Source organism: Callospermophilus lateralis, chromosome 1 (genome assembly GCF_048772815.1).
Source record: "Callospermophilus lateralis isolate mCalLat2 chromosome 1, mCalLat2.hap1, whole genome shotgun sequence".
In the NCBI taxonomy this organism is placed as follows: Eukaryota; Metazoa; Chordata; class Mammalia; order Rodentia; family Sciuridae; genus Callospermophilus; species Callospermophilus lateralis.
The window spans coordinates 29,847,265-29,870,954 of NC_135305.1; the positions used below are offsets into that span (position 1 = coordinate 29,847,265).

Consider the following 23,690-nt stretch of genomic DNA (forward strand, 5'->3'; position numbering starts at 1 on the left):
TTGCGTGTCTGAGCCTGGCAACACGTCACAAGTGTCCCTCCTTCCTGCTTCTCAGCACAAGCTAGCCTTGGCTGGACCACTACCGTCCCAGTCCAATCAGTTGCAAAATAAAAAGGAAGAGGTTGATGATGTCCAAGTAGATGTTCAGGGCAGCAAAAACGTATTCTTCTGGGTCCAGGTCAGAGTGGTGATGGCGCCCTCCCACCATGAGCTGCACATCCATCACCAGGTACTTAAAGGAAAGGAAGAAGAATTAGCTACTTCAGTCGTACCTGTCTATCAAACCAAATGTCCTAAATGCTCTAGGAAAAAAAGCTATTTTAGCTATGGCACAAAAATACTCTAGAAAGTCAGTTTGGGGATGAATATATTACTCTTTCGGCATCATTCATGAAGTCCCCAAGTTTATACTCTATAAAACCAAGTGACTTATCTTCCTGAAGCCTGTGGGACCAGATCTGAGCCAAATCCAAAATCTTTGTACCTTTGGTCAATTCTGTGGACCCAGTGGACAAAGTAGACACAGAGATTAAACTACCAAATGCCCTCTATTCGTGATTTCCTTCCATGTCCTTGCTAAACAAATAATCAAAGAGCTTTCCAAACACTTGATTCACACAGTAAAAATAAATCTAAATTCATGGAGCTTTGGGTAACAGCAAACCTTGCCACTGGGGATGGTTTAGTAATTAATGGTGCTTGTATATCCAAAATAGAAAGAGGAAGAGAGGGGATTCCCATGTGATTAAGACAGTCCCTAAAGAAAGGTTTTCGTTCAGCTGCAGTAGGTAAAATTATCAGGTCTTAAAAATGTCAAGTTTTTTTTAAAAAGTCAGCGTGCCTCTCTCATTTTTGTGTTTGCTGCAAAGTGAGCAGTTACTTATATCCAGAATCTAGGCCAAATCTCCAACACTGAAAGTAGAAAGACTCCTTGGAGTTTTAAAGATTTTTTTTTTTTTTTTAAGGGCTGGGGTTGTGCCTCAGAGGTAGAGTGCTTGCCTAGCATGTGTGGGGCACTGAGTTCCATCCTCAGCGCCACATAAAAATAAAGATATTGTGTCCACCTATAACTATAAAATAAATTTTTTTAAAAAATATTTTTTAAAAGATAGATTTGAGAGCAATATTCACTTCAGTGAAACCTTTCCCAAGGAGTCCAGGAGGAAGAGGGAGGAGAGGAGAAATGGAGGGGAGGAACAGGATGAGTTATTGGCTTCTTCCTGGGCAGCCTCACAGCAGGTTTATGGCAGTGCTATCTCACGTAGTGTGGGAACAACCTGATGGCGGTGGGCCAGATTTAACTGAGTCTTGGTTATATTAGTGCATCTCTGAGGGAAATGCCAGAGCAGGTGTCTCACCTGAACTGCTCAGTCCCTTAGCCCTTTATCCCTAGGTCTCATCTGAGCACCTTTGGAAGGAAAAACAGCTAAAGTGGCCCATCCTTCCAATTCTCCCAGGATTTTTAGGTGGCCTTGGAAACACTTCAGTCCTAGACAATCTGGGGCATTTCGTCACTCAAAAGGAGCTGAGCATCCATCTCTCATCCTGGAGCCCTAACTCCTTTGCAGAAGTGCTTTTCTCTCTTTCTTCCATCCAAAAAACCCTGAATTTATCTTGATCTTCTGACAAGAGGGGATTATGGAGTCTTAATGATTCTGCAGGCACGACACTGGTTGGTTAGGAGTGTGGATTCTCAGGAGAGGTCATGTGCTCAGGGGCACACAGGAAAGTGGGGGAGGAAGATGAGCAGAGATCCAGCTGCTCATCCCCCTCCAAGGAGACCAGGGCTCAAGATGCCATTGAAGACACAGCCAACTCACAGGGAAGCCCCAGCTAGGATTCAGACCCCCACCCCCAGGAGCATTTGGAAGAGTGGTACCCTGCCTCACTCCTATCACAACTCTGATGGTTAAAACACACACACTCAGTCTTCTCCTCCAGCTGTATGTCTGGTGTTCAGTGACCACCCTAAGCCTACTAGAGGTTTTGCTCTGCCTGCATGTAGGAAACAGATCATAGGTATATTTTACATGGAAGCAAACTGCCCAAAATGGGCCATAAGAGACACCACAGCCAGCACCAACACACAAAGGCTGAGCACAAGGGAGCACAGGAGGTTGGACACAGATCACTTCCTATTACAAGAAAAGAAATGAGAAAACTGCAATGTGTGTACTGAACTTTAATCCCTGGGTGTAAACTTTTCCAACATTAGAAGATATGACACAATTCCAACAACAACAGCAAAAATACAAATGATAAACCAAAACATGGATGGTTTTAAAACTTGTTGATAATATATGGGATTCATTTTACCATTCCCTCTACTTTTGATTATATCTGGAAATTTCCAAAGTAGAAAAAACCTAATGAATGAGATGTAGCTCAATTGTTGAGTGCTTGTTCCATATGCGTGAGGCCCTGGATATCAGCCCCAGCACTGCAAAAAAATAAAATAAAATAAAATATTAAGACAAAATCCCCGAAAGAAGTGACATGATAAAAGAGTGATGGAAAAACCTGGCAGCCCTGAAAAAGAGTGAGCTTGACCTAGGTCTGCCAGTATATGGAGACCATCACGTCTAAGTGAAAAGGCCAAAGCAGAACATTATAAACAGCAAGAGGAAATGGTGCTCATGTGCAAAGAAATTCTGAAAGGATTCCCAGAAACTGCTTACAGTGGTTACCTCTGAGAACCAGGGAATCAGAGAGATCTTATCATCGTTTTGTAGTCTTCTATGTTGTTTGCATTTTAAAACAAATGCATGTAATACCTCTTAAAGCAAATATTCCTTGAAATAATTGTGAAGATATGAAGCAAGAGACAGGTCAAAATGGAAGGAAAATTTTCCAGATGCATTGACAGTGACCCTGGCCAGTCCCCATGAGAAGTCCATGTTATGTAAGAATAGAAAAGAGACTGATCTAAGAGAGAAAATGAAATCACACCCTGCTACCATAAGTACCGAGGCTTATAAATAACCCTTTGTTCTCTTCTTAAAATATTGACTCTTTGAGGAAAAGCAATGTTTTTGTGGATTGGAAAGGACCATCAACTCTCCTGGGGATGATGGTTTTAAATATGACCTTATAAGAGGCAGCAAGTTGCCCAAGGGTTTCTAGTGAATTACTGACTCCACGTGACTAGCACAGACAGCACTTCTTCATCAAGGAGAGGGAGAGATGGACTTACCATGGAGAAGAGCACGGTTCCGAGTCCAGCATACAGCACGTGCACCCACTGCGGAGAGAAAGAAAACAGTTGTAGCTTAAGAACAAGACTTTGGAATAACCAACGGATTTGCTTAGGTCACCGCTGATGGATAAGGACCCAATATCAACAAGAAAGTCGAACAGAGTCAACAGCATCCACTCAATTCCGACAAATAAGCAAAAGAAAACCAACCTCACACATGCCAAATAATTTTCCATGAGTAAATGCTGAATATCCCATGCATGGCAGGGCAAGGAGAATGTGTTGGACATGTTCTGTTTTTGCCTCGTCCACACATCTACATGTGTGAGGCTCTAGAGAATCCACCCGCCCTAGCTAAAGGCTGTGATGAGAGGTGGAAGACACCCACTGTGGAGACAGTGACTCTGCCAAGTGGTCAAGAAATTCTGCTCTGTAACTGGGCTTAGCAGACGTGCCAGGCCAGTCAGAAATCAATTCCCCGTCTAGAGGGATCCAAGCAGCACAGGCCGTTGTCATCAGCCAGGGCTGGAGATCCACTGCACAGTAGAGATGGTCGGTCATGCCAGCCCCAGAGAGGAAGGCAGGGTTTGTGTTCCTGCCAACCCAGCTCTTCTCCCACCTAGGGGTTCCATGAGATTCTCCAGGTCATTGCCTTAAGCTAGACTGAATGGATATGTTCCTCACAGCCAAGACACTCCTGACCAGAATATGGAACTAGTCTAAACACCCAAGGTCTGACTCCTGGGAAGAGGACAAGGCAGAGGTGTACAGCCCCTGAGAACAATATGCCAAACTCTGCAGCCGGAGAGAGCTGGGCCTGGGAGGGGTGGGCAAGTGCACTCTGCTGGCCTGCAAGGTTCATGGTGCAGAAGGGAGACTGGGAATAGGTGACACTATCTGGAGGCCATAAGAGTTCCAGACTGTACTTTTGAGGAATGTTCTAAGAGTTCAATGTGCCTAGGTCTGACACATACCAAGATCTCAATGAATATATTAAAGGAAAAAAATCTGGACTGGGACAAGGAGCCTCCTCTAGGCTGCCTCTGGGACATGTCAGAGGGGACTCTCTCTTCCAAACTCCTTCCTTCCAACAGGCTGCACCTGTACACAGGAGAAGACAGCTCCTGCCAGTAGCTTTACCACAAGACCCTCTTGGGGAAGGCCACCTAGAGTATAGAGTAGGCTCAGTATTCGCAGACTCCATCCCCTGCCCACAGTACCACCCAGTGATGTCAGTGTGGCTGTCAATAGGACAGACCTCAGGGACCTTCAGCTCCCAGGGGGTGAGTCAGCTGGGCCCTGCAACTCACAACAATTTGTCTTAGGCACTGGCCCATCATTGGCTGGGAACAGCAGGGCCCTTCCTGGGAGGTAGGGGATGAAGGCCTTGTGTCCCCCAGACCACGCCACATCTAGAATGTTCTGCCCAAACTCCCTTTGCTCTCCTGCCCGTGGGACCAGATATGCTGGCTGGTCCGACAGCTCTCCCAACCTGCATCAGCGCCCTCCTTCCCTTTTTTCTCATTTGGACATTTCTCATCTGAAAATCCTGGCATGCTCCCAACTCCACGTCTGCTTTCAGAAGACCCAGACTGACACAGTCAGCCCTACCTACATCCATCCTCTTTCTTTTTAATTTCTTTTTTTTTTTCTTTTAGTTGTTGATGGACCTTTATTTTATTTATTTATTTATATGCAGTGCTGAGAATTGAACCCAGCGCCTCACACAGGTGAGGCCACACCCCCAGCCCTCCACCCGTCTCTGAGGTTTCCAAACAGGAGCCCACTTACATATGATCGTATGAAGATTAAGAGAATTCCATAAATTACAAGTACGAAGAGGAAAACGAACAGCATTCCGTTTAGCAAGGTAAAATCCCACTGAGGAAACAAACAACAGCTCAGTTATCGTCTGCAAGGGATTTCTGGGGGTTCAGAGATTCATTTTTAACCCCATAGACAATTTGCCCTGACCAATTCAGAAAACAATGGAAACCCATTAGTGCCAACCACTGAAAAATGCTACCTAAAAAGTGTCATATTGACTGGGATTTACTTCTGGAGGGAGAAAAAGGAAGGAGCATGAATGAAATGATAGAAGTCAAGAGTTAGTGATCCCTAAAACTGTAGGTGATAAGTAACATGGGGTTCACTATGCCATTCTATTTTTATATTTACATGAAATTTCCCCTAGTAAAAAGGGTTCACTGGAAAAATGATGTGAATTTATGTGGATAGTAGTATCATGACTATTCACATTTTTAAGAACATATGCATAAAAAACATTATGGAGGGCTGGGGATGTGGCTCAAGCGGTAGCGCGCTCGCCTGGCATGTGTGCAGCCCGGGTTCGATCCTCAGCACCACATACAAACAAAGGTGTTGTGTCCACCAAAAACTAAAAAAAATAAATATTAAAATTCTCTCTCTCTCTCTCTCTCTCTCTCTCTCTCATTCTCTCTTTAAAAAAAGAAAAAGAAAACATTATGGAATGAAATATACCAAGATATCAACTAGGAATCTTTTTCATGTTTAAATGCATATATTTTAATGAAGATATATACTAAGTTTTCAAAAATTGCTGTTTTTTTTTTTAATTTTGAAATTGATTAATGCGACTTTTCTTATTTTTGTCTTTTTAAACTAGCTTAGGCTGATCAGGGTTTTTTTTTTTTTTTAAATTTGTAGCTGTAGATGGACAAAATGCCTTTATTTTATGTATCTATAGTGCTAAGGATCACACCCAGTGCCTCACACATGCTAGGCAAGCATATTGTCACTGAGCTATAGCCCAAGCCCCCTTTCTTTTCTTTCTTTTTCTTTCTTTTTTTTTTTTTTTAAAGAAAAGGGATAAGACAGTCATCTTCTGCCTGGGGGAGGAAATAAATTATGCAGCAAAAGAAGAGCCTCAATATTCAAAATATCCTAAGTATTTTCTTTCATTACCCTTCTTGCCCCCTACCCTGGAAATGCCCAGAGAATAATCTAAAGCACTGGTTCCCTAAGAGTGGGTCCCAGACCTGCAGCATCCATTAGCACCACCTGGGAAGTGCTGGACAGGCCCCACCTCAGACCTGCTGACTCAGCAACCTTGGGGCAGGGGACTGGCAATGTCTCAACAGGCCCTCCAGGGGGTTGGGAGTAACTTTGTCTAGAACTGCACCTTCACTAAGACAACCACTAGCCACGTGTGGTACTATACACCTGGAATGTGGCCAGTCCAAAATGAAATATGCTCTAAGTATAAAATACACACTAGATTTTGAATTTTAACTCACAAAAAGAATGTTAAGCATTCATATTTCTGTTATGTGGATTGCATGTTGAAATGGTAACATTTCCTATATATTGGCTTAAATAAAATATATTGAAACTAGTTTCCTTTCTTTTTTTCCCATATTGTTTATTGGTGCAGTGTAATTTTATACAATGGTGGGTCACCTGTTTCTTTTCACTTTTTAAATGTGTTACTAGGAAATTTAAGATTGTCTATATGACTTGGATGGTGCCAGACGGCATACTCCTCTTGACCAGCTCGAATCTACAGAGTAGTCAACTTGGCTGGTAACAGTGACACCTTAGGCCTGGTCCTCCTTAGTGGAAAGGAAGACAACTGGGGTGAGGTTAATTCAGACCTGAGATAAACAGGTGCTAAGTCACACCAGTGGGGGACTTTCAGCTCTAGAGACCCACAGAAAGCACAGCAACCCTGGGATCCAGGGGCCCATCATTCAGGAACAACGATGGGTCATGGCATCTCTGCCCCCTATCCCTCTCCTGGGCCAGTGCCAAGAGCTCACAAGAGCCATACCTTCACCCTAAATTCCCAGACTCCATTTTAGAGAGTAAAGAAGGAAAAGCTGGAAGTGGTACAAATGGTACTGTGGCCAGGCATGGTGGCACATGCCTGTAATCCCAGCGGCTTGGCCAGCCTCAGCAACAGTGAGGTGCTAAGCAACTCTGGGAGACCCTGTCTCTAAATAAAATACAAAATAGGGCTGGGGATGTGGCTCAGCGGTCAAGTACCCATGAGTTCAATCCCAGGTACCCTCCCCGCACACACACATACAAAAAAGCATTCTGGCATTTTAGAAGATTTTTTAAAAATATTTATTTTTTTAGTTTTAAATGGACACAATACCTTTATTTTACATTTTTATGTGATGCTGAGGATCAAACTCAGTGCCTCAAGCATGCTAGGCGAGCCCTCTACCACTAAGCCACAACCCCAGCTCCTAGAGGGTTTTTAAATGGTTAAATGAAGCTATGCTTTCCTCGGTGGCCCACCTTACTCCCCTCAGGAGGGCATATCTGTTTACAAAGAGGCTGGTTTCTGCAAATGGCCAGTTTTGACATGGCAAATATCACGCTGATATGAATTAACACTTCTAATACAATTTGACCAAATATTTTAGCAGGCCCTTCTGCCTCTCTGTTGCTTCTTCCCTTTTCTTCCAGAAAAAGCTAAAATTCTTCATGTATATGAGACACTCCCTACCATGCCAAACAACTGGAGAAAAACACTTCTAAGTTATTGAACTAAGACAAATCCATCATTTGCCAAAAGATGGTCGCCAGAGCTAAAGAAAGGGCTGCTGGAAATATCTCACCAACTCCAGGAGCATTTCAGGGCTGCAGAGGCTGATGTCATGCTTTAAAAAGAACAGTCCTGGATTACATAACCTTCTCCGGGCAATCTTGACCCTTTCGATCCCTGATGAACTGTAAACTTTTTGAATTTTAAACTCCTTTATTAGAGTCAGGGCCCCAGCAGGGAACAGTTAGTTGGCACACTCAAATAGGATGTGTTTGTGAAAATACTATCCACGGGGAAACCAGCACAAGTGGCTAGGAGCCAGAGAGAGAGCTGGTGCCACCTCTCGGCTCAGAAGGAAGAGCACAGGGAGCCTGGAAGTCTGTGTAGGGTTGGCCACCTCTGGACAGTGAATTTTTTGTAAGAAACTCAACTATGCTATGAGGGACTGGTCCAGAGGTTGCCATGGGAATAAGGCCCTCTCTCCTCCCTGCCTCCCATCTCCAGCTGGGGATCCACTGGTCCAAGTCCATGGAAAGCCCAAAGACAAGAGGGCCACGGTGGGGAGACCCACAGGACCTCAGAGCTCAGGGGCCAGGTGCAGAAACGGGTCAGGAGGGACAAAGGAACACTCCCAGTATACTCCCTTGGGACAGAAATCTGTTCCAATTATACGTACTTTTGTTTGTAGAGCAAATATAGTGAGTGCTAATGTCACCAGAGTGGTTGCTGCTGTGGCCCACAACACTTCCTCCGCATTATAGAAACTAAAACCAGAGACTGCAATTACTGTTCTCATACATTCAAGGAAAGGCACACACAATAATAAGGAAATATGTATCGAAGACTTACACTGATATGGTTCCAAGCAGCAGACCTTGAAGAAGTGTCTAAAAAAAAAAAAAATTCACAATAAATCAGAAGCCTGCTTTTCAAGGCATGAGGCTGAGAACCAGAATCCACAGGCGGTGGTTTGAAGTGTGGCTCTGGGCAGGGTCTAGGGAGCAAGCAAGAGAGTACACGACCCTGGTGCTCAGAGCTATGGGGCAAGTGTGGGAAATCAACAGTACAACCAACGGTTTCTGTCACAGTCTTCCTAGGACTAACAAGAGGAAGCCGTTTACCAGTGCAAGTTTCTTAAAACACAATAGTATATTTAACATATCCAGTGAATTAAATACGTACTAATTACGAATGTAGAAACCAAGTATGTGCATGTATATACACGAATGTGCTTCAGTAAAGCTCACTATTCTGTATAATTAATACTATGCACTGGTAAAAGAACATTTTTAAAGTTCATTTGTGGATTCTGTTGTCATTAATTGAATGGGGCCATCCACATAGTCTTAGAACACTATCAGATCAGGATATGCTCTCTCTATGAATGCTTCACCCAGAGTCTGGGTATGGACCCTTTCCAAAGGATCTGTGAACATAAATAGGCTCTTCAAACCCCAGAGCTGAGGTGAGAACCCAGACCTTCCCAGTGCCAGGAGATGGAACTGGGGAGCAGTTCCTGGCATTGTGGCACTGCGCCTGTAGGCGCTAACCCTGGGAGGAAGGAGGAAGGCTGCACTGGAGAGTTCCCACCACCCAAAGGGAGCCAAGAGGCAGCAGGCAGTCAAGTTGGAGGACGATGCTGTGAGGACGACAGCCTGCCGTGGTGGTGGGACTAACGTTCCTCTGGCTGCTGAACGCTCAGTCAGAGCAAACCCGAGGATGTGGAAGATCCACGGAAAGAGCCAGGAAAGGGTCCTTCTGTCTCAGGGAACAAAAAGGAGGGTGCAACCTGACAAGTTTGAGGGCTCCGTGGCTTTGGCTTTGAACTTGAGCCAACAGGATCAGAGGCTGGAAAAGAACTGGAGCCTCAAAGTTCTGGGTTACCTGTCTGGCTCTCCCAGGCCCAGACTCTGCCTGACTCTCTACTTCGATAAACTGGCCCAAGTAGGTATCTCTGTTTCCATTACAGGAACAAGGCATTTACTTACTCCATGAACACACGACATCGTAATCATACGCTTGCCTCCCACCTTCCTCACAAGATGCTTCCTCCCTCTTCTCCTAACTCAGTTGTTTCATTGCAGCATATTAAAGGTGTGGGGGGGTGGGGGGGACAGAGAGAAGGAAAGGAAGAGGAACAAATCGGCTGTAGACTCAAACCTGTCTGATGACTTCAAGAGCTCAGAATATGGGCTCCAGGGGTCAAGGTTTCATGGGACAAAAAGTGTCTTCCATGACTGTGTTTTCCTGTTTTCTTTCAACTCCTTTTTCAAAATGGTTTTACCCCTATACTTCCTAACACTTGGGCAAGATATTAACCCTAGAAAAATACAGCTAATTCTTTCCCCCTCTACAATATATCTTCTCTTCAGCTGTTCCTTGCTTTGAGAACAAAACCTCAGCAAGGACAGCTTCTCTGGAGATAACAGCTTTTATCTGTCTCCTCTTGTAATATGCATTGAAACCATTTGAAATGTTAAAATGAAAAATTCAAACATTTCTAGGAAACTTGCTCTCTCCTCTCCTCTCAGCTTCAGAATCCCATAGCTTCCTAAACCTGCCCGTTGCCCTGCCCACTCTCAGGTGCTTTCTGTGCTGTCAGGGCAGGCACGGGGACACCCTGCTTGCCAACTTGTGCAATGAGCAGTGTATCCATGCCAACCCAGGAAGGCTCCTCATGTTCTCACTGCAGAGGAAATGCCTGACTGCAGGCAGCAGACACCAGTCTTCTCCAACCTCAAAAGGAAGCTATTCCTCCTGGGTGCTACTTGATATGGAATGCTGAGACTGACATCCTTGGTCATGGGTCCTTGTTTGCTTTGACCACCAGGAGGTGCAGAACCAAAGCTAGGATCCCTACACCCAGGTGTACAGGAGTTAGTGCACCTTGCACATCAATCGAACCACTGTGTTTATTTTCCTATTTTTTCTCAACATCTTCTCTTGCACATATTTGCATAAACTACCTCAAATCTGATTTGGAACCAGATAAGGAATAAACTTACTTACCAATTGGTAAGTAAATTTCCGTATGCAGGGATGGTCAACACTACATGGAAGGAAACTCAAAGACTCAAAAAGAGAATCATGTGCTGACTCTATTCCTGAATCACACTGGGATGGTTCTGGATTTTCCCAAGAGGAGCAAAATACCATAGCAATTGCTACACGTGAGTTCCTGAGAGACCAAGGCTTCCAGAAGGTTCTCACCTCTGGGCCCGATGGCTCTGTTAAGTGAGAGTCAGGGTTCGGGGAATGACTCTAGATGCTGCTAAGTCCCTGGGAGCTTAGTCTTGGGATGGGATGGAGGTAATGATAGGAATTCAGATTCTATTCAGGGTTAGGAAATCTAGGCACTCAGGTAGCTGTTGAGAGCTGGAACCATCCTAGGGTCTTTCTGTTCTGAGCAGAAGAGAAAGTAATTGGCTACAAGAAAGGGAGCCACATGGTTTTGTGTAACCTAGAGGGGTACAGAATGACAGAAAAGCAGGTGTAATGAGGTTCTGTCACAGGTGGGGGTCAAGACACCCCAGAGAGGCTCTGAGGAACCAGGAACCAAAGTGAGGATAATGAGCACGAGAAGCCCTCGGACTCCCAACTCTCGGGAGCTGGGAAAGTTCTCCTGAACTGAGAAGAAAGTTCTGGAACTGGAAACAACCTGAGCTCAGAGATGGCTTCTGCTCCCAAAGGGACTGGAACTAGAAAAAAACACACGCTTTACAAAAATAAAGAAAATGACATTTCTTAATCATTAGTTTGTGAACTAGATACGAAACCACCTTCCAGAACAAAATGTGCTTATTGTGCCTGACAGAGATCCCGGGACAGTCAAGTTACCTGTTCTTGAAATGCAGCCCTGACTCTTGAGAGGGTTCCCCAGGTAGCCTTATCAGAGCTCAGCTTGCCAGTGGGAAGGAGTAGCTTAGGAGTCCAAACCCTCTAACTCGCTAAAGGGGTGTGGATGCTACCTCAGAGGTAAGTTTACTACCTCATTACAACCAGAATTTCTCTCAAGAGTATTCCACAGATAATCCCTACGTGCATTACTCCCACAAGAAGAGTCTCCACAAGAAAAGGGAGTGAATTTAATATGGCAACTAAAATATATTTCAGAGGTGAGCTAGAGCACGTGCAAACAAAATTTACTTACAAAGAATCCCAGGAGAATGTAATTTGCAGGCACCTGACGACGGAGATTCCCACAGCAAGCAAGTATAATTAGTACAACAAAGAATGCTGGGCTGCAGGATAATGTAAAACCAATTATTATTTGCATCTAGTGATTATATTATATGATATATACAGACAGATATGCAGACTATATCATTAAATGACATTATCTGATAAGAATTATAAAATTATAAAAATGATATTTCCTTTCTCTCTTCCTCTCTGCCTTTAAAATTTCTTTTTTCATTGCCATCTGATGATAGCTTGTGGGGTTATTTGTATCTTTTTTATTTTAAAAATAATTATAGATTCACAGCAAATTGCAAAGAGACCAAAAGGTCCCATGAAACCTACACTCAATTTCCTCTAATGATTGCAATTTATATATTTATAATGTAATATTAAAACCAGTAATTTGACATTGATATGGTGTGTCTATCTAGTTTTTTGACATAGAACTATGACACAAATCTGTGTGTAAATACAAGTAACCACCACTAGGATCAAAATTCAGAGCTATTCTATCAATGACACATCAACAAAGACTTCTCTGGTGTTACCCAACCCCTTTATTGTCACACACACACACACACACACACACACACACACACACACACACCTCAATCCTGACTGGTGGCAAGCACTCATTTGTTTGATTTCCATCTATATAATTTCGAGAAGGTTATGCCTTTATTACCTCATTTTGAATTGTAGTAGAACCTCAGTCAATAGCTAGTAGAAAAACAAGATTTTATCAAAGTTGAGGATACTTACAAGAGTGCATAGGTGAACCAGGGGTTTGAACGTACCCACGTTTTTAAACCTTTCCTAGTTAAGAAAAAAAATTGATATAGTTTTACATGACAAATAGTACATTCTGTTAACTGATGTCATATTTAAGCAGAAGTAAAACACTATCATGAAAAGAATGGCGGGAACCCACAATGATTAGTAATGACAGATAGGGATGAAACTGTGGAGTTTTGCCTAGCACAGGTGAGGCACTGGGTTCAATTCTCGTGCACCACATATAAAAATAAATTTAAAAATAAAGGTCCATTTACAACTAAAAAAAAAGTTAAAAAATTGGTTTTTTGTTTTTCTGTTTTTTGGTACTAGGGATTTAACCCAGTGATGTTTTACCACTGAGCCACATACCTAGCCCCCCTTTTTTTTTTTAATTTTGAGACAGGGTCTCACTAAGTTGCTTAGGTCCTCCCTAAGTTGCTGAGGCTGGCCATGAACTCCCAATCATCCTCCTGCCTCAGCCTCCCGAGTCACTGGGATTATAGACATGTACCACTGCACCTCGCTGGAAAGATTTTTCTTAAAAGAGAAATAGGCTGGAGATATAGCTCAGGGCAATGCTCAGCATGAGTGAGGTCCTGAGTTCCATCCCCAGCACCAAGGAGAACAAAGATACATTCATAAAAAAGGCATTTTTTTTGTAAGTGGTAAGTCAAACTTAAATAAATGAAAACACCTAGTGAAGTTCTTTAATTTAAAAAGTACTGAGGTTGATATTCATACAAGGTAAAATAAATTAATTCATCTATTTCATAAGTTCAGATTTGCATAGGATGCACACTTAATCAGTAATAGATCATAGTCTCTCAAATATTTAATTCCAGCCTCCAAATTCTCACCTTTTTCCTGTATCCAGCTTAATCTGTGAAAATAGGGCAAGTAAAATAGTACCCAAAATAACAGGAAGAAAAACATTCTTGACTTAAGAAGGAAGTTAAAGTAGAATTCTAGAAATCTACCACCACCTTGGTCTAGGAATTGCTTCTAGAAATATCATCTCTGATGAATAATTAAGAAAAAATATAATTTTTAAATGATCAAAATTAAAAAGAGTTGATTCAATGAGAATTAATGTGAACAACTTAACATTTTATGCTACACCAGCGATAAAGACTTACCAGAAAATAAACATGCTGATAATTGTCGCTGTGACCAACAACTGTGCTGACAGGAGAAGGAACACTTTCACAATGAAAGCTGAGAAGACGGAAACATTATTTTAGTGACACTAATATTCCAAAGTAAAAATACAAATGTAATTACCTAATTTTGATACTTAATGAAGTTTTCCTTTGATTTTTTATAATGTTATTGCATTTTTTATACCTTTAATTTTATTATTTTTTTTATTTGTTGACAGACCTTTATTTATTTATTTTTTTTTTTTATTTATATGTGGTGCTGAGGCTGGAACCCAATGCCTCATTCATGCTAGGCAAGCACTCTACTACTGAACCCCAGCCCCAGCCCCTTCCTTTGATTTCTTGAGAATGAAAGAGGTAGTGAGAGCTAATTTCCAGTCAGCAAATGCAATAACAAAAACAAATACAACTCTGCAGAGTTCCCGGTCAGGATGGACAACAATAGCAAGAGTCAGTCTCGAGTACAAACAACAACAACGGAAAATAATTTCAACCAATTGTTAATTATGTTTTATTGGAGACCTTAGAGTTTATCCATAGAAACCCAAATTTTCACAAACTCAGGGATTTCATTCTTTATTAGGCATTCTCCATCTTCCTTAGGGCCAAAAAATGATCTGAAAGTCTTGGGATGTGGCAGTTCCCTCCTAGGGATCCAGCTACTCCCCTGGACAGAATGGACAACAGCAACAGCTCAGGGGCTATAAGTGAACAGGATGTTTACTCCTCTGGAGGTGGCCCTGGGCTGCAGAGTTTTCAGAGATCCCAACTCTCCAACCTGACTGCCATTAGCAACCCCCTTCCCTCCGATTTATAAATGCAGAAACTAAATAACTTGGTGAATTATGTCAGATCAGAGAGTTCCAAGTGAGTGACAGAAAAGTATAGTATGCCAGCATCTCTTTTTGCTCACTTTTAAAAATATTTTTTAGTTTTTGATAAACCTTTGTTTATTTATTTTTATGTGGTGCTGAGACTCAAACCCAGTGCCTCACACGTACTAGGCAAGCGCTCTAACCACTGAGCCACAACTCTAACCCCTCTTTTTACTTACTTTCTACTGCACAGGTAGAAAACATGACACTGGCAATGATAATTTTCTTTTTTGTGTGGCTTTATCTCAATTTAAAGGAAAAAAAAATGAAATAATGCTATTTAGAGTGAACTCAAAGGACGGTCAACTCTGTCCTTTTGCTGGGCAGTTTCTATTCACGAAAGCGTGACAACAGAGGAGAGGGACAAAGCTTTCTTAATCAAAATACCAGAACATACATATCCAATTGTGTGCTGCCTTCACTGAAATATTCATTTATCTAAAGTTAATTTGGCATCTATTGTGTAGCAAGGACTGTGAGAGAATAAATAATAAATGTGGCCCAGAATCATAATAATAGACCCATAGATCAATGAAATAGAGTTGAGAGTCCAGAAATAAACCCTTGCTTTTACAGTCAATTGATTTTTTTAACAAATGTGCCAGAACAACTCAATGAGAATCTTTTCAACAAATGGATCTGGGACCACTGGATATATATGTACAAAAGGAGGAATTGGGACCTTTTCCTCATGTCACAACACAAAGATTAACTAAAAATCAGGTCCTAGGCATAAACATAAGAGATAAATTCTTAAAAAAACAAAGGCACAAGCCTTCATGAGCATCGACTAGGTAATGAGTTCTTAGATATGACTCCTAACACACAAGCAGAAAAAAAAAAATGCATCAATTGGATTTTCATCCAAGTAAAGGCTTTGTGCCTCCAATGACATCATCAAGAAAGTCAAAGAACTCACAAGGGTTTTCTGACAAAGGACTTTCTTTCTTTTTTTAAAATATTTTTAGTTTTGGGCTGGGGATGTGGCTCAAGCAGTAATGCACTTGCCTGGCATGCGCAGGGCGCTGGGTTCGATCCTCAACACCACATAAAAATAAAATAAAGTTATTAAAAATTTTTTAGTTTTTGATGGACACAATACCTTTATTCTATTTATTTATTTTTATGTGGTGCTGAGGATTGAATCCAGTGCCTCACACGTGCTAGGCAGGCTCTCTACCACTGAGCTACAACCCCAGCCCCAGGATTTTCTGATTAGGGACTTGCATCTACAGTCCATGAGGAACTCTTGTAATTCAATAACAAGGAGACAAGTGACATAACTAAATACAGACAAAGCTTGGGCAGCAGCCTCCCACACTGACTGCCTGGCCACAAGACTCGCTTTGACCAATGGGACATTTGCATGTGATGCAAACAGAGGCTTGGACAGCTTGCCTATCGGAGTATGTCCTCAGGACACCTATTCTTGGGGCCCACGTGGCAAGAAGCTCAAGCCACAAGAAGTCAGCCAACACCCAACATCAAGTGCCAGGCATGTCAGGGAGACATGACACATAGCAGTCTCAGCCATTGTCTGATTATGAGAGCACAAGATTGCCGACTGAGCCCTGGCAAACCCTAGAATCATGAGAGAGAAATAATATGGTGGGTTTACAATAACAAAGAGAGTGGCAATGGCTTTGAATCTTATTCTCCAAAGAAGACATTTGGATGACCAATTGAGCATGTGAAAAAGCACAAATCAAAACTCTAATGAGATACCACTTCACACACACCAGAATTACTATGATCAGAAAAAAGTTGGCAAGGATGTGGAGAAATGGAAACCTTCATATATTGATGGTTGGAATATAAAATGTCAGTTTATATTTTATAAACTGTTTTATAACAGTTTGGAAGTTTCTAGGTAGCTACCCAAGAGAAATGAAAGGATGTTCACACAACAGCCAAGGTGGATTGCAGCATTGGTGGTAATAACCAAATAGTGAAATAGCTCAAATCTCTGTCAACTGATGCATGCATGGTAAACAAAATGTGTTATATCCAGGTAATGGATTACTACACGGCCATAAAAAGAAGTGAAGTAGAGACACATACTACAACATGGTTGAAGCTTGAAACCATTATGCTAAGTGAAAGAAGGAAATCACAAACACCACATGTTGTGCAACCCCCATTTGTATGAATCGCCCAGAAAAGGCAAATCCATGGGGACAGAAAGCAGAAATGACCACTAATGAGTAAAAGATTTCTTTTTGAAATGTTAGATATGTTCTTAAATTGATTGTGGTGATGCCTACATAACTATTTAACAACCATTGAGGTATACCCTTAAAAGTAGTAAATTCAAACATCTGTAGATTATATCACCATTCAGCCGCTTTAAAAATTTTTAGTCTAGGGCTGGGGTTGCAGCTCAGTGGTAGAGAGTATGTGAGGCCCTGGGTTCAATCCCCAGCACCACATAAAACTGAAATAAAGATATTGTGTCCACCTACAACTAAAAAATAAATACTTAAAAACAATGTTTGTTTGTTTGTTTAAGTCCATGGGGCTGGGGTTGTAGCTCAGGGGCAGAGCACTCCTAGTTTCAAACACCATGGAAAAAAATTGTAGTCCTCATCCCCGTAACTCTTAAGCCATTACTCTACTCACCCTACCGCCTTCCTTTTTCCATAGCACTTTCATCTTCTTATATACTACATAGTTTTTAAAAAGAGGGAAGTGCCCAGACTTCAGAAGAAGCGGATGCGAGTAACTAACGCTGGTGAGGAGGCGTCTGCCCTCTTTTCAATGACACCTCCTTAAGCCTCATTTCCACCTCTGTAGGGCAATCAACTTGGTTTACAGGTTGCTGTAAGAACTAAGTGCAGTCACAATTCACTTGCATGACACCCTGAGGGCCTGGCACCTGTGGCAGAGGCCGCCGTTGCTAGAGGCGCCCACTCCCACTGGCTGCCACACTATCTGACCCAGATCTTGGTAAGGGCAGCAACGGACCCCACTGAGCCAGGACAGGGAGAGGTGGCCATGCAATGCAGACAGGCCAGTGACAGGCCACTGTAAACTCCTGCGGCTTCCGAGGCAGCCTCGGGAAGAGGTCAGGTGAGCTGATTCAGGACGCCTCTCTGTGAATGGCGTCCCCTTGGAGCCATCCGGGCAGCTGCCCTCCCTTGTCCCCTTGTTTGTCTTTGTCCCTTTTCTCTTTTCTTCCTGAGGGGCGAGAGCTCCAGGAGGTACCCTTCTAGTCACAGGCTGGAGGGTGTGGGCCACAGGGCGACAGTGGTGGGATTCAAAGCTCACAGTCCGCCTGCCAGTTGTCCAGGCCTGGGAAGGCTTAAGGGTGACCCAGTAGCCAGCGGGGACCTGAGACATTAGCTTCAAACCACCTTCCTTTGAATAGCATATTTCAGGAAAGAAGAAAAAAAAAAATCTCATTTAAGTCTCAGGAAGTCTCTCTTACTAGTTGCTGAATGTATTCCTGACTTACAGAGAATATTTAGGACATCCAATGAATATCTTTTGAAACTTAATATTATGTTATCACTTTGAACGTGGGGAGAACATTTTGTAGTTAATGACTCTCATTTCTTTAAAAGGCCAAAAGTTGTTCGCCACATGTATATCATGAATTTCTGAATCTCCTGGACAACTTGGGTGTAGTCTACCATTGCGGTACTCTATCCTATCTCATGATACAGCGTGAGTAGTAAAAGCTAATAGAATAATAATAATAAATCTCTCTGGCAAGCAACCACACTGTGGAAATACTTTAAAAGAATGTCTGCCAAGGTAAGTGCTAGTAAGTGGTTGTACTGCAATTGTTCAGGAAATAATGACAAGAAAAAACAATGCCTCTCCATGTTCAGTACTGATGCTGCTTCTGCTGTGCTTTGTTTTGTGTCTGAGGTGCTAGGTAGCGAACCCAGGGCCTCGCGTGTGCTAGGCAACTGCTGTACTCACTGAGCTACACCCTCAACCCTTGCTGCAACATTTTTCCCTTTACTTTTAGAATATTTTCAACTACAGTTGGTTGACTCCATCTGTGTGGAATCCCCAGATAGGGAGAGTCAGTACTTCTCCCTAAGAATAGGAAAGCAGTTGTTGAACTAAGTAGGTAGCTGAATCCTCATTGCCAAAATCATTGATTTATTCTTTGATATGAAAAATAAATGTCAGTTAAAGAGCTAGCTTTATTTTGTGATACAGTCAATTGTGGAAACAAAACTGACTTCAAGTTCTTCAAGTTGAAAAGGGAGGGAAGGAGAGAGAGAGAGAGGGTAGGAGGAGGAAGGAAAGGAAACAGAAAGAAAAGGAAGGTAGGCTAAAAGTTCAGCCGCATTTGCCTAATTAGCATAATCCTCAGAATGCCCTATTTGGGGGGCTTTGAAAAAAATAGGATATACAGTGATTTGCTTCTGGGTAGATACCCAAAAGAACTGAAAACAAGTGCCTAAAAAGATTTCAGTACTACTATATTCACGGCAGCATTATTCACAATAGGCGAAAGGTGGGAACACTATGTGTCCATCAGTGCATGGATGGATGAGCAAAATATGACAGACACATACAATAAAATAGCATCTAGAATTGAAAAGGGAGGAAATTCTGACATATGCTACAACATAGGTAAACATCAGGTGAAATAAGTGAAGCAGGTCAGTCCTCAGAGACACAGGCTGCACGATTCTCCTTGTGTCAGTTACTTAGAGTGGTCACATTCCTAAAGACAGAAAGTAAAATGGTGGTTGCCACAAGCTGCAGGGAGGCAGAACAAAGAATTATAACAATGGATACTGAATTTGAGTTTTGTGAGGGGCAAAAGTCATATGAATGGATGGTGGTGATACTTGCACAGTGTTTGGAATGTATTTAAAGTTTTAAAATGTTTTGTTAGCAACTTTTTAAGCTATATATATTTACCAAAATTTTAAAAATACATTTTCAACAGAGAGAGAGAGAGAGAGAGAGAGAGAGCATTTGCTCTTCTTTTCCAAAAAGGTAATTTCTGTCTTCTCACCTCTGCGGACATCAGCGTCTGAGAATGCGGTGGTTGTGACTGTACTGTTGTCAGCTGGGGTTGGCTCATCTGAAATTTGTACCACATAGGTATGTGCGCGATCAGTAGCCTTGGGGTGTGGACTCCCTTGGGTTTCCTGGACCCCAGGTGAAGGTGTAGATTTGGGGGGCTGGCCAGATTGAGATTGGGCCCTTTTATCTGCTGCTTTCCGAATCAGATGTTGATCTCCAGAACTAAAGTCTATTGGCTCACTGATCTCCAAGTCCATTTTCCTGGAAGAGAAAAAGTGTTATTCATGTCCATACCTCTATAACCTTAGATCCCTGTGACATTCAGGTAATTTTCCCCCCAATTTTAATTATCTTGGCCCTGTCCTTGAGCACCAAGCCATGACAGTGCTTAATAAACATTCATTAAACAAATTATGAACAAATCTTTGTAAGATGAGGCTCATAGAGTAGAATAACTTACATTCTATTATGAAATTAATATTTTTATAAAGCAGGGATCTAAGGCCACCAAAGAGCTCACATTTTGAATAGAAGGTAAGCAAACAAGCAGTAAGGTGAAAGACAATATAAGCAGGCCAGAAGTGTGGAAGGATGGTACGAGAGCCCTTCACAAAGGGCTGGAGGAACAGGCAGGGAGTAGAAGGGGTTTTCCAAAGCTCCCAGAGAAGTGGGGGTTAAGCCAGGCCTGCAGGTTGTGTAGGAGTTGGTCAAGGGAAGAGGTGGAAAATGGTTTTCCCAGGCAGAGGGAACAGCCTGGAGCAGGGGAGGAGCAAGCAGACAGGTCTAGAAACTAAAAGAAGTTCAGGTATCTGGGGTACGAAGCTCAAGAGTATAATGAGGTTAAACAGAGCGGCGTGGAGCACATCACTGGCGGCTGGCAAGTAACTTAAGGAGTCTGGGTATGGTAGGCAGAATAACAGTTCCCAGTGGTGCGCACATGCTAATCGTCGGGACCTGTGCATGTTACCTTGTGGGTCAAAAGGAACAAGGCAAATGCTGTTAAGGACTCTGAGATGGGGAGATGATCCTGGAACCATTTCGTAAGAAATCACAAGGTTTCTTACGATCTGAATTTTAAGAGGGAGACAGAGGGATAGAATAAGAGAAGAAGAAGGGACAATGGAAATAGAGGTCAGAGGTTTACAGGTGTTGTCTTTGAAGATGGAGGAAGTGGCCCTGGGCAGAGGAGTGCTAAGGATGTTGGAAAAAGCAAGCAGTTGGATTTTCCTCTAGAGCCTCCCGAGAAGAATGCAGCCCTGCTGGCACCTCAGCTGTAGCCCAGCGGAACTGGTTCAGGGCCTCTGACTGAGGAATCAGAGGATAATAAACGTGTTGTTGTCAGGCACCAAGTCTGTGATGATTTCTAACAGCAGGATGTCAAGGGTTCTCTTGGGGAACATGAGGACTCAGCAAGTCCCCTGCTGCAGGCCTTCTGTTCCACAATGGGCCACGAAGGAGTCTGGGAAGGAGACTGCTGAGAGAGCAAAGGCTTGGACAAGCTGGAGGCCAAGGGGGAAAGGCAAAAAAGAGGTCTCAACAAAACCCCAGGCTCCTGGAGAAGCAGATGTGATTCGGTAAAAATGTTCCTTCTCCTTAAATTACTTTCTAGGCTTTACAAAGTTTGTTGGAATTTTTTTCCAATACATGAAATTGTAACTGTAAAGTTCATTGGAAACAGTAAACGTATGAGAATAATCAAGAAACAGTGAGAAAGAGAAGAATTGTGAGGGGAGGGGTAGTGATTTACTTTATCAGGAATCAAAACATCATCAAACAATATGGTTAAAATTATAGTACTAATGTGGCAATAGATAGATGGGTCAATGGGATGGGAGAGATTCAAAAAACAAACTGATATATTTGAGGATGTAATATTGGATAAAGATGAAATTTAAAATTATTGTCTCATGCTATTGGAACAATTATGTATTTGGAAAACAAAATAAGCTTTAATACCTACTTTACATTATATACAAAAATGTATTCCCTGTGAATTAAACATATTATCATATATAATAATAGTCATAGATATTCTACAATAAAATACAAGGGCCGAGCTTGGTGGCACACGCCTGTAATCTCAGTGGCTCTGGAGGCTGAGGCAGGAGGATGGCGAGTTCAAAGCCAGTCTCAGCAATCATGAGGTGCTAAGCAACTCAGTGAGACCCTGTGTCTAAATAAAATACAAAATAGGGATGGGGATGTGGTTCAGTGGCTGAGTGCCCCTGAGTTCAATCCCTGGTACCAAAACAATAAAATAAAATACAAGGAAAATTTTTAGAAGCCTTTGTAAGAATGATACCATAAAAGAAGTGCTGGACAGGAATACTTTGATGCCATTACAAAAAGATACCAATAAATCTAAAATGCAAAATAATAAAAAAAATTGCAATGCTTTCTGTACTCTAAAAAGGACTTTATCGATGAAAATACAGACAAAGGATGAGAAAAAAACATGAACAGGCAATTGACAAAGGAAATTTTAATGGCCAGTAAATTTCTCTTCTGAGAAAGCAGCGAGACCTCACAAACAACCAAGAACTGTAAGTAAAATGTCATTTTTTTTCATAAAAGAGTGGCAAAGATTAAAAATATAATCCTCAGGCTTGTAAGAATATAAAGAAATAGATAACTGAGGGCCACGCTTGCATGGGAACTATGCATGTTTGCTCCCATGGGATCCCTCCTCCAAAAAAACACTTGAATATATATATATTTTTTAAATAATTATAAAAATTAAGTATTCTTCCATCCTAAATCATTTTTATAATGGCATTGTTAAAAAGATGAATATGAGCCAGTCTAAATTCATTATATGTTAGCTGTTCATTATTATATTTATTTTTCTCCAGATTTTAAACAAAATTAAAATAGTTTCATGCCTCCCCCAAAACAGTCATGGGCCCCAGGCATGCAGCCTACTGTGCCTAGTGGGTAAGTCAGCCTTGATACAGCCTGGCAGTATGAAAATTTTGGGGGGAAGTGGAATGGGGTGCAATTTGGCAGCATCTATCAGATATCAAAATGTGGATTATATTAGACACAACTGTTAGGTTTTTAGGACTTCACCCCATAAGTATATTCACTAGTAATTAAAGATACACATAAAAGGAAGTTCATTACACCATTCCTTGCTTATAACTGCAAAACAAACAAAAACAAAAACAAGGAAAACGGCCTAATATCCATCAGCAAATGAAGGGTTAAATTAATTTGGATAGAAAAAGGCAGATATATATGAATTACTGTGAAGTTCACTGTGATACAGGTTTGAAATTTAAAAGTAAGATTAGAAAATAATATTTAGTGAGGTTACTTAAACGTTACACACACACACACACACACACACACACATCTTCCAAGGAGTGCAAAGATATACTACGAACTGTTTAGTTATCTCTGACATAGCAGAGTTGGGGAATACACTCTGAATGGATTTTTACAACGAACATTTATTACTTATAATAATAACAAAATATATATTTACATTTTGAAGAGAAAAAAGGTCTATTTCTCTTGTTGATAAAGTCTGGAGCTCTTCTGAGAAAGCAGCCTTCACACAAAACTGAGCAACATTGAAAGATGCTCAAATAACCAAGCTGGTTTCTTCCCGAGTCCTGTGAATCAGAAATGGGAGAGAAAGCGAGATTTTCAAGGCACTCAAAAAACAAAACAAACAAAAACCAAAGTCAACTGAGTTTTCCTCATGAAACTACATTAGGCTGGTGCCTGAATCACGAAGTGAGACCTTCACCTGCTCCTTAAAAATCTCTCCTGGCTCCTGAAGCAGCCGTTATCCAAAGGACAGGCAGGTGCTGTGACTGAGAAGCAAAGTTCTGAGCGACAGTTAGGGGAGTGACAGTTGGAGCATTTGGTGTGGGCTGGGGACCCGCTGCCTGGGCGAGGGGCGAGATCAAACCCAATCCGCCAGGCCTCTTCCAAACTAGGTATTGCCCCCTGTGTTGGAT

At 42.0% G+C, this 23,690-nt stretch overlaps 1 protein-coding gene across 1 annotated transcript; it reads right to left on the bottom strand.

Moving 5' to 3' along the window:
- Positions 1–79: 79 nt before the first annotated feature.
- LOC143403229 (protein lifeguard 1-like) lies at positions 80–19,979 on the bottom strand. The gene is made up of 9 exons (XM_076861084.1): positions 19,712–19,979; positions 13,829–13,907; positions 12,678–12,731; positions 11,884–11,974; positions 8,583–8,620; positions 8,410–8,497; positions 4,988–5,077; positions 3,194–3,241; positions 80–232 (listed from the first exon to the last, which is right to left on the bottom strand). The coding sequence occupies exons 1-9, from the start codon at positions 19,977–19,979 to the stop codon at positions 80–82; spliced, it is 909 nt and encodes a 302-aa protein (XP_076717199.1).
- Positions 19,980–23,690: the final 3,711 nt, after the last annotated feature.